Here is an 11075-nt window from a genome sequence, read left to right as displayed (position 1 = left end):
TAAAGACAATAGTGGATTGGACCAAGGTAAAATGAGAACAGGTCCTATTCACGCTGATTTGGAGCTGGTGGGGTGGGTGATGGATTGGATATTGGGGGAGTACAAAGAAGAGGATGTCGGGTTTGAGGCTAAAATAACTGGGTACATTGTGGTGTCATTACTGCGCTGGGGAAGAATTTTCTTTGGAAGGGGAGGTAGAGGTGGTGGGATCAAGAGTTTTATTAAATCAGAGAAACCTTTTACAATGGTGGGGGAGGGGAAATGCTACTGGCCACCCGTTTCTTGGTTGAGAAGCCATTTCTAGAGGGGTGTGGTCCAGGGAGACCCCAGCCACAGCAGGGAGGTCAGGGCTAACCTCAGCCTTTACATTCCACACATCCAGCTCCAGTCCTTTTGTACCCAAGCCCCTTGGACACCTTCTACTTACCCACTCAACCCCTTTCCTGCTCTGCTGTCTGTTCTAAAAAGTGAAATTAAGAGATTTTACCTTGCACATGTGGTGCCCCAGAAGGCAGAAGGTGAGTGGAGCAGGGGAAGCTGAAAGACACCAGCCCAGACTCCCCCCTGTCTGGGTGTTGGTCACCGGTGCTGCCCACTGGGGAAGCCCTGACACCAGGTGCCTCAAAGGCTGATGGGAAATTAACCAAGAAGCAGGAATGGCACCTGGTCTCCAGGAGACTTGATCTTTATTTTGTGTCCGGTCCAGTTGAGGGAGATCAGCAGCAGGTGGCTTGAGGGGAGGACAGAGATGCCAGCAGTACCCTGGGCTCTGCCTGCCCTGCCTTGCCTCATGGGGCCCAGAGCCTAGGCAGGGGCTCAGCATTCTTCCATCTGTCCTTCCCAGAGCTGGATATGGACTCAGGGCTAGCCACACAGGCCCTGTTGCTCTTCGCTCATTATCCTCAGTTTCCTTAGCTGGTAAAAGAGGCAGAGATTCCATCCAGTGCGGTTGATTTGAAGAATGATTGAGCAACCCTGGATGCCAGAACTCAAGTCCTAGTAACTGACCAGGCCCAAGGTTGGGCCGGAGCCAGCAGTGAGTGCATAATAGATGCACACTCTTCATGTACACCATCGTTGCTGGGTCTGCTCTGCTCCTGCCCCCAGGCTTGAGACAACTATACTCCCTGCCAGACACCCCTCACCCTGTTAGAACCCCTGGAAGGGGCAGCAGTCACTGGGGACACTAGAGACATGGGCATGCTCTGCATGAGCTGCCACTTGGAGCAGGGTCCCTTGGCCACAAGCATTGGCATTCTCTGTTTGTCCCTGCTGGGCCTGGTGCTGGTGCTGGGCCTGGGTTTGGGGCCCTGCCAAATGGCTGAGTAAGGCCCGAGTCATGGCTCTGGCCACATCAGGGGTTCCTGAAGCCACCATCCCCAACACATCGGCCTCAGTGTCATCTGGGCTGCTGCGGAGGATGAGGGGGCAGGCCCAGGTGCTAGCTGCAGACCTGGCCACCAGGTTGCTAAGCAGAACCCCAGTTTTTGGGGACAGGTGTCCAGAGCCAAAGGAGCTGTTGAGTGAGGAGGTGAGAAGGAGCACAGAGCCGCTGCTGTCCACGGTGGCCAGAATGCTGCTGGCAGGGCTCATGGCGGTTTGCAGGAGTGGTGGGCAGGGGTCAGGTTTGGGCGCCCCAGAGAGTAAGGCTGCCTCCAGCTCTGCCAGCAGTTCTGGGCCAGCAGAGGGGCCAGGGGTGGTGAACAGGATGCCCTCAGGCATAGGTAGCTGCAGTGCTGGCTCCAAGGTAGGCCTGGGCCCGGCGGAGGGTACCTCCACCCCCAGGTCTCTGGCCAGCAGACTCAGTAGGGCATCCCCGGCAAGGTCTGAGGTGGGGGCAAGTGCTGCCCTGTGTAGCACAGCTGCCAGTTTTGGGTTGGTAGCTTGGGCCCCAGGGCCCAGGAGTGTCCCATTGGCGTGGCAAAGCAGTGGACAGAGGCCATCTGTGCCCTGAACTGCCAGAGCCCTTGCCAGGAGCGTGTCCACCAGGAAGCCCTCTTGAGCCAGCATGGTGGGGCCCACCAGCAGGTGCGGCCAGGGCAGGCGGCCGAAGCGTGCATGCAGCAAGTGCAGGGTAGGTAGAGCTGCGGGCAGCGCCAGGCCAGGGGCCAGGGTCTGGGCTGGGCCTGGCATTAGGGCAGTTGTATTGCCTGAGGAGCTGTTGTGGAAGAGGCCCCAGAACATGGCACCTGCAGGAAGACAAAGGCATCACACAGGGGTCAGGTGTGCTGGCCAGGACTGGGGTCAGGGTCACTCAGCAGCCTCAGAGGAGGGGTCATGGACTTGTTTGAGGTCGAGGTTACTGAAGGAGCCTGGGCTCAGGAGTTACTGACCAGATCTGGGCTCAAGGGTCACAGCCTATGGTTGGGGCCACTGCTCAAGTCCTAGGTCCTGCTTACTAACCAGCCTTGAGGTCACTGATCAGGCCGTGAGTTGGGGTCACTGTCTGGGGTCATGGGTCACTGACCTAGCCCTGTGGCATGAGGATGCACCACCGCCAGGCACAAAGCAGCACCAACTCCTGCATCCACGACATTGCCCCCAGCAACAAGCAGCTCTTGTCCCAGGTGTGAGCACGTGGCTGCAGCAAGGAAGAGACTGTTATGAGGAGGGGCCTGGGACCAGTGACCCTGATCCCCCTCCCCTGAGCTGCCCCCAGTACTGACCTGCAGGGCTGATGATGGCGCCGTGGTGGTATGCACCTGGGCGGTGGGAGTGTCCACTGGGTGGAGGGGCCACAGAACCCAAGCTTCCTGTCCAGCTGCCCTTGGTTTGGATCTGCCACACAGCCAGGGAGCAGCCAACGGCCAGCAGCAGCAGGGCTGCTGCTATTCGGGCCCAGGGTCTGGACAGCCCACCGGGCTTGTTCCTGTAGATAGGGGTGTTCTGAGCCAGGGTTAGGACAGACCCCCAAGAGAACCCAGGGAATGCGTCCCAAAAGGGTTTGATTTTTTTTTTTTTTGAGACGGAGTCTCACTCTGTTGCCTGGGCTAGAGTGAGCGCCGTGGCGTCAGCCTAGCTCACAGCAACCTCACACTCCTGGGCTTAAGTGATCCTCCTGCCTCAGCCTCCCGAATAGCTGGGACTACAGGCATGCGCCACCGTGCCTGGCTAATTTTTTCTATATATAGTTTTAGTTGACCAGATAATTTCTTTCTATTTTTAGTAGAGACGGAGTCTCGCTCTGCTCGGGCTGGTCTCGAACTCCTGACCTCGAGCGATCCACCCCCTCGGCCTCCGAGAGTGCTAGGATTACAGGCGTGAGCCACCGTGCCCAGCCAAGGGTTTGATTTTATAAGAGGAGTACTAGTTTGCCAAGGAGAACAGGGCTTCCAGGCAGAGGGCACAGCATGGATGAAGACACGGAAGTAGGAAAGAGCTTGGGGAAACTGCAGGTAGCCAGGCGGGGCATCTCTGGAGAGGGGGTTGGAGAGCAAGAGTCCAGCCAGTGGGGCGGGAGGCCGGGCAGGGGCTTGGTAGGCAGGGGAGAAAGGGCTGGGGAGCCAGGCCCAGCCAGGGGTAGCCAGGGCCCAACCTGCCTAGCAGGTGCCTCCTGCACCAGGGGCTGTGGGCCGGGGACGGGACCTTTGACACAGCAGCAGACAGGACAGGGGATGGTTTGGTACAAATGTCCCTTCAGACCCACAGCCCTCTGATTGACTGCTCGGGCCAGGTCTGAGGCCATAGCCTAGGTGTCCCCCCATTCAACCAGAAAGTTCCTGGAGCTGAGCCAGGCACAGAATTGCCTGTCTGACCTTAGGGGCTCCAGAGAGAGGGTCTTGCCAGCCTCAAGCCTGAGAGGCCGGGTGCCCAGACCCCTCCCTAACTCACCCAGAGGAGTCCTGGGGCCTCCAGGGGTCGGGAACCAGTGGCTCCAATGTCTCCCCCTCTTCTTCCTCCTCCCCTGACTCCAAGCTCGGCTCCCAGAGCAGCAGCTTCTGATAGAGTACGGGCCCTGCTGCGGGGTCCATGGCCCCCCGGTGCCGGCCCTGGCCCTCCTGCCTGCCAGCCTTCCCAGCTGTGTCTCAGAGGCCCTACTGGAGCTGGGTGGGTAGGAGGAGGCGGCGGCGTTGGGGAAGGGTGGTGGTGGAATCTAGAACAGGTCTGGGCAGGGCACAGGGCCAAGGAGACTGCGCATGAGCTGGCCCCATTAGGACACAAGGCCCGAGGGGCTCTCACACAGGGTTCCCATGGTGTGGCTGCCTGTCAGGAGCCACAGCTCAGTGAGGTCAAGGAGGAGTTCAGCCCCAAGGTCACAGGCCTTGGGATCCAGGGAACCTGCTGGGCCCCTCCCCTTGGGGGATGCAGCCTGTGGATGGCTGGCCTGCCCAGGACTCTAGGGACTGTGGACTTGAATTAGGGCCACAGTTACATGGTGGCCTGTGTCAGGGCTCAGAATGTGACTAGGTTCTGGTGTGGGGGTGTCTCGGGCTGGGGTCAAGGCTCAACCTGAGGCTGCTCTGAGGTCTGGGTTTCTCTGGGGAGCAACTTGGGTGGCCAAGGCAACTCCCTGGGCATGTTATGCAACTCTTGTCCAGCAGGTGGCGCCACAGACCTCCGTGGGGAGCCACAGCCCGGAAACCAAATCCCCAAGTTCCCTCGCTCTGGGATCTCCGTCCAGGATCTGTTCCGCTGCACTAGGACAGCAGTGCACCTTCACAATCCTGCCCCAGTGTCGTGGAGACACAGCATCTAACGTTCAGTCTCAGGGCTGCAAGTTGTGACAGGTGGTGCTCTGAGGAGGCAAGGCCAGTGGTGCCTTCACCAGATATTTCTGCAGTGTGATTTTGGGCATTGGTCCTGGCGGCAGAGCCTCTGAGCTGGTTCTCCAAAAACTCCCCCCACCCATCCACTTTCTGTGTCCAGAATTTTCATAATTCATTTTCTATTCAATTCAGGCCGAAGTGGGTCTTTTGCTTAAAATTAATAAACCTGACTGATGCCCATACTTGCAGGAGTCCCTGGAGGAAGGGTAGCAAACATCACATGCAGCTTGAAGTGGGAGCAGGGAGGTAGGGTAGCACTGTAGCACATCGGACACTGGCTCAAAGTCTCTGAAACCTTAAAGAAGACAAGGAGGATATCTGTGCTTCCCTAACCCTGTTGGCTTCCAGAGAGACAGTGTCTTAGACCCAGACTTAAGGGGGAAGACCCAGTCTAATGGAGGAAGTTCAATTCCATTCCAGTAGGAGGTCAGTGCTTTGTCAATTTCTTTTCCTAATACTTCCAAAGCAGAAGGGATGAATCATGAAGCACTTTTGGTGTCTCTTTCCCGTTTTTTATTCACTGCTTTTATCTCTTGTCAAAAGTGTCTCAATTGCCTTTGAGCTCCGGCCTTTCTCTTGTCCTGAGAGTCTCGACTTAGACATCGCCCACGGTAATGGACGTTTGTCAGGATTTCGGCTGCCTGCCTCTGTTCTCTTCCCTAATAGCATTCGGATTTTCCAGTAGGGGATTAGTCCTTTCCTGTTGTGTCCTGGTGAGCAGTTGGGCTGAGTTCTAGGATCTGGGGCTGATCAAAGGGAAAATGACCACAAGATGGCAGTAGCACGTGAAGGGCTTTATCTGGGTGGCGCTTTGACAGGCTTGCTGTTGAGGGGACGTCCCCTCACATCAGGAACCCTTCTAGGGCCACCACCAGAAAGGGAAGAAGGCAGGGGAACTCCCCGGGGAGAGGGGATTTACATGTCTAGATGAGGAGGGTGTCTCTGGGCCAAAGAACCACCAAAGGCAGCAGTGGCCTGGGCTCCTTTACAGCCCCAGGTTTGCCCTGTCTCTGGCCAGTAGATGTTGGGTGCAGTTTGGCAGGGTATGCAAAGCAGGCAGGCTCTAAGTGACTAAAAATATGCTTCCTTGGGCTTTTAATTGAAAGCAATTGGATGTGTAAAAATATGAGTTTGGCTCCTGTGGGTTTTTGAGCTAGCAGTCCTGTTGTGAAGAAGTAAACAATACAGGGGCCAACATACAGGGTCATCTTTGGCTCAGTTACGTGATAGAGGTGAATATATCCAGTGCCTCCCTCCCCTTCCTCCCATTACAGATGCCAGGGAGTAGATCCAGCCTCCACCTACCCTGCTGGTATGCAAACATGTGGCCTAAGCTCAGCCAGGTAGGTAACTGTCCCAGGTCTTTTTATATGCATGTGTGCCTTCGGCATTGGAGGTGAGAATCATTGACCATTCTGGCCGTAGCAAGGACATCGCCATGCTTCTCACTTATTGATCCTTTAGAGCAGGTTTTGTCAACCAAGTCACTCTTCTGAACCACAGAACATAGGAAATGACTTGAGCAATGATTTTCCCAATTCTCCCCAAAGCCTTTGCTGTTTCCCTTGCTTCTTGCCCTGAGCTCAGACTCTACACCTGGGCATGGGGACAGTGGGGCTGTGTCAAGGGCGGTGTGGCAGGAAGCTGCAGGGAGCCTGGGCTTTGATGATCTCTCAGCCGCTGTGTCAGCTGTGACTCTGTATCTTTTTCTAGATTTCTTGTCACATGGGTAAAATAAACCCCTTATTTGGGGTAGCTGTAAGCTTGAACAAATAGGACCCACAGGATGCCATCTTCAGGCAACTTTATTTTTATTTCCCATTCTCCATTCGAATTTGTTCTGTGAGGACCCTTTTGCATTGAATACAGGGCAGGCCCATGTCTTTTATGGACGCTCTCTGTTGGTACAAAGTTCCTGGGTCCCTTCAAATTATAAAAGGCTCATTTCAGTAATTGCAATAAAAAAAACGTGTGGTCACATTCCTGGAGACGGAAGGTAGACTAGTGGCTGCTGGGGGCTGAGCGGGAGTTACTGTTTAGTGGGTGTGGGGTTCCCTTGGGGACGATGAGAAGCTTCTGCAGATGCGTGCGCGACAGTGTGAGCATATCCGGTGCCACTGAAATGGCTGAAATGGTAAATTTCATGTTATGTATATTGCACCACGGTGCCAAAATGCAAAAAAAAAAAACCCAAACCCAATCCAACCCAATCCAACCCCACAACACCCGCCATCCAAAAACTGATAAAGTTTATTTAAAAACTTCTTTCTTCCACCTTTTGGTCTGTTTGGGCAAGCAGCCTGCAACTGGAAAAGGTGTGTGTGTGTGTGTGTGTGTGTGTGTGTGTGAGAGAGAGAGAGAGAGAGAGAGGGAGAGAGAGCGCGCGCGCGAGAGTGTGTGGAGAGAGAGAATCTAACTTTTCAATTTCCCTTCCTCCCACCCCCTCATACACCCTGGGGTCCTCCTCCTTCCCCACCCCTTCTCTCCCTCCCCCCTCCCCCCTCCCCCTTCTCCTCCTCTTCCTCGTGCCCCTCGTCCTCCCTTGGCTGCTTTAGGTCCCCCCAGGAAAGGGGCAGGAGAGGCCTGGACCAGTACTGTGCGAGCTGGCACAGAAGCTTCTTGGGCTTTGCATGCACATGTAGTTAACTCTTTATCTAGTGGGGCACTTTTGTAAGTCCTTCCAAGCCCCTCTAGCCCACACCATTATTGGGGTCTCTCACCTACCCTCCTGTGGGTGCAGCTCACCCCCCTTCCAGGCTCACCGGCAGCGCCGGCTCCGGCTTCTTGCTGCCCAGGCCTCGCCTTCCCTCCAGGCGGCGCTCCCGGGCAGGCTTTACCCGGCCGGACGCCCGTTCGCGCGCCCCCTGCCCGCGTCTGGTCCCTGGGCGACAGTCACATGTCCTTTCCCCCCCAACAGCTTTTAGAGGTACCACCTTCCAATACAGCCAATGTACTATCTTCAATTTACTATCAAAACCACTCTCAGCCAGCAAGTCTCTCGTGCATTGGATTACTTGCATTGGATTTTTAAATAAGATTTATCGAGGTAGAGATTACATAAAGTAAAATTCACCGATTTTCACGTATAGAGCCAGCAACACCACCCCAGTCAAGACAAAGGACATTTCCAACATCCAAAAAGTTTCCTTGTGCCCTTTGCTACTCCCTACCTCTGGCCCTTGGCATCCGCTGACCTGAGTTCTATCCCTCTATGTTTGCCTTTACCCAAGAAACCATGTTTTGAGGATTTACATATTATAAATGGAATACAATACATACTTGCTCCTATCCAGCTCCTGTCACTTAGCATAAAGCCTTTGAGAAGCACCCGTGTTGTTGCCTGTATCAGTAGTTTTTTCTCTCTGTTGCTGAGGAGTGTTCATTGTATCTATGTACCACAATTTAACTATTCAACTATTGATGTATTAATGCATTGAATTGTTTTCAATTTTTGACTATTGTGAATAAAGGCATTATGAGTATTTGTGTACAAGTGTTTGTGTGGACATATGTTTCATTCCTCTTGGAAAAATATCTAAGAGTGGGATTTCTGGGTCATATAAGTATATGATTAATTCAGTACGAAACCACCAAACTATTTTTCAAAGTAACTGTGCCATTTTTCATTCCCACCAGCAATGTATAGAGTGTTCCAGTTGCTCTATATTCTTGGCAACACTAAAGTATTGTCAGTTTTTAAGATTTTAACCGTGTGTGTGTGTGTGTGTGTGTGTGTGTTGGTATCTCATTGTGGTTTGAATTTGCATTTCCCTAATAGCTAATGAAGTTGGGCATCATTTTATTTACTTATTGGCATTCATACATCTTCTTTGCTGAAGTGTCTGTTCAGATATTTGATATATTTTTTAAAAACCAGGTAGTTTTATTATTATTTTTAAGAATTCCTTGTGCATGCTAGATACAAATCCTTATCAGATAAATGCATTTTGAAAATACGTTTTCTCCCAACCTATGGCTTGCCCTTTCATTTTCTTAATAGCATCTTTAATGATCAAAACTTTTTAATTTCAGTAAAGTTCTGTTTATCATTTTGTTTTTCTTTCCTATCTGAGAAATCTTTGCCTATCCCAAGGTCACAAATATTCTATCCTATGTTTTCTTCCAGAAGTATTATAGTTTTAGCTCTTATATTTAGGTCTATGATTTATTTCGAATTAATTTTGGGGCATGGTGTGAGGTAAAGGTCAAGATATATTTTATTTTTGCATATAGGTATCTAATTATTCTGGCATTGTTGTAGGAAAGAAAACATATTTTCAAAATGCATTTATCTGATAAGGATTTGTATCTAGCATGCACAAGGAATTCTTAAAAATAATAATAAAACTACCTGATTTTTAAAAAATATATCAAATATCTGAACAGACACTTCAGCAAAGAAGATGTATGAATGCCAATAAGTAAATAAAATGATGCCCAACTTCATTAGCTATTAGGGAAATGCAAATTCAAACCACAATGAGATACCAACACACACACACACACACACACACACACACACACTCTTTTTTCCACTGAGTTACCATTGTTGAAAGTCAGTTGACTGTCTGTATGTGAACCTATTTCTAGATTCTCCATTCTGTTCCATTGATATCTCTGTCTATCCTTACACTGAGAAAACACCATCTTGATTATTATTACTTTATAATAAGTCTCAAAATCAGATAGTTTGAGTCCTTTTATTTTTTCTTAAAAAATTTTTTTGGCTAAATTTTAGAATTAATATGACAGTTTTTAAGAAAGAAAGCCTGCAGGAGTATTGATTGGGATAGTGTCATTCTATAGATCAATTTGAGGAGAACTGACAATGTTGAGCCTTAAGATCCATTAACATGGTATATCTCCCCGTCTATTTAGGTCTTCTTTAATTTATCTCTGCAATATTTTGTAGTTTTCCATGTATAAGTCTGGCACATATTTTGTTAAATATATTCTTGAGTGTTTTGAGTTTTCTGATGCTATTGTAAATGTTATTTTTAAAAATTTAAAGTCTGTTTCTTGCTAGTATAAATACAATTGATTTTGTGTATTGATTCTGATAATTGCATCCTGAGACTTTTTGTGATGATTCATTAAAATTTTCTACATAATCAGCTGAGTATGGTGGCTCATGCCTGTAATCCTAGCACTCTGGGAGGCTGAGGCGGGAGGACCGCTTGAAGTCAGGAGTTTGAGACCAGCCTTAGCAAAAGTGAGACCCCCATCTCTACTAAAAATAGAAAAAATTAGCTGGGCATGGTGGCACACACCTGTAGTCCCAGGTACTCAAGAGCCTGAGGCAGGAGGATCCCTTGAGCCCAGGAGTTTGAGGTTGCTGTGAGCTATGATGATGCCACTGCACTCTAGCCTGGGCAACAGGGGAAGATTCTGTCTCAAAAAAAAATTTTTTTTCTACACAGTTTTTTTTTTGAGACAGCAATGTTTTTTCTTTTTTGAACTCCTGGTCTCAAGCAATCCTCCTGCCTTAGCCTCTGGAGTAGCTGGGATTACAGGCATGTGCCACCACACCTGGTTAATTGCCATGGCATTAGCCTAGCTCACAGCAACCTCAGATTCCTGGGCTCAAGCAATCCTCCTGCCTCAGCCTCCCGAGTAGCTGGGACTACAGGCATGTGTCACCATGCCAGGCTAATTTTTTTTCTCTCTATATATTTTAGTTGTCTAGCTCATTTCTTTCTATTTTTTAGTAGAGACGGGGTTCTCACTCTTGCTCAGGCTGGTCTCAAACTCCTAAGCTCAAACGATCCACCCACCTTGGCCTCCCAGAGTGCTAGGATTACAGGCGTGAGCCACCACGCCCGGCCAAGATAGATCATCCTGTTAGTGACTCTATGAGAGAGGCCGGTGGTTGATCTCATTTTTATAAATGAGGCAACTGAAACTTAATTTCCCCAAGGTTACAGAGCTTGAAGTAGCAGAGCTGGACCTCAAACCCAGGGCTTTCAACCCAGACCTGGTAATGAGCCTGTGTAGAGGTTGAACATCTGGCTCCACCCCTGGGAACCCGGTGAGTATTAGCACTCACCAGTACTGACTTGCGGACATTGGGTAAGTCACTAAACTGCTATTTGCTTCCTCTTTTGTAAAGTGGGATTTAGCAACCATATAGGATTGTTGTGATGCTTAAATGAGTTATTCAGTGTCACATCCTTACGAGAGTGCCTGGAACATAGTAAACACTCAACAGGTGTTAGCTATCACTGTTCGTTCTGGACCACTGCTACCCAACAGAAACAAAATGTGAACCAAATAGTAATTTTAAGTTTTCTAGCAGCCACATTTTAAAAG

General features: G+C 50.4%; 1 protein-coding gene across 2 annotated transcripts; it reads right to left on the bottom strand.

Annotated features, from left to right (window-relative positions):
* Positions 1–657: 657 nt before the first annotated feature.
* GGT6 (gamma-glutamyltransferase 6) lies at positions 658–4094 on the bottom strand. Of its 2 annotated transcripts, XM_045526033.1 has the most exons (4): positions 3832–4094; positions 2667–2869; positions 2468–2581; positions 658–2189 (listed from the first exon to the last, which is right to left on the bottom strand). In XM_045526033.1, the coding sequence occupies exons 1-4, from the start codon at positions 3969–3971 to the stop codon at positions 1150–1152; spliced, it is 1497 nt and encodes a 498-aa protein (XP_045381989.1). In that variant the 5' UTR covers positions 3972–4094; the 3' UTR covers positions 658–1149. The 2 variants fall into 2 exon arrangements, with proteins under 2 accessions (XP_045381989.1, XP_045381990.1); XM_045526034.1 differs by lacking the exon at positions 2468–2581.
* Between the last annotated feature and the right edge of the window lie 6981 nt (positions 4095–11075).

Source organism: Lemur catta, chromosome 15 (assembly GCF_020740605.2).
Source record: "Lemur catta isolate mLemCat1 chromosome 15, mLemCat1.pri, whole genome shotgun sequence".
In the NCBI taxonomy this organism is placed as follows: Eukaryota; Metazoa; Chordata; class Mammalia; order Primates; family Lemuridae; genus Lemur; species Lemur catta.
This window is presented reverse-complemented; position numbering and strand designations above follow the sequence as displayed.

Coding starts and splice junctions, on each gene's coding strand:
- GGT6 (XM_045526033.1), bottom strand. CDS start 3,971: ATGGACCCCGCAGCAGGGCCCGTACTCTATCAGAAGCTGCTGCTCTGG. Junction 2,870..3,831: donor AGGCCCCAGGACTCCTCTGG/GTGAGTTAGGGA, acceptor CCCTATCTACAG/GAACAAGCCCGGTGGGCTGT. Junction 2,190..2,467: donor TCCTCATGCCACAGGGCTAG/GTCAGTGACCCA, acceptor GTCTTCCTGCAG/GTGCCATGTTCTGGGGCCTC.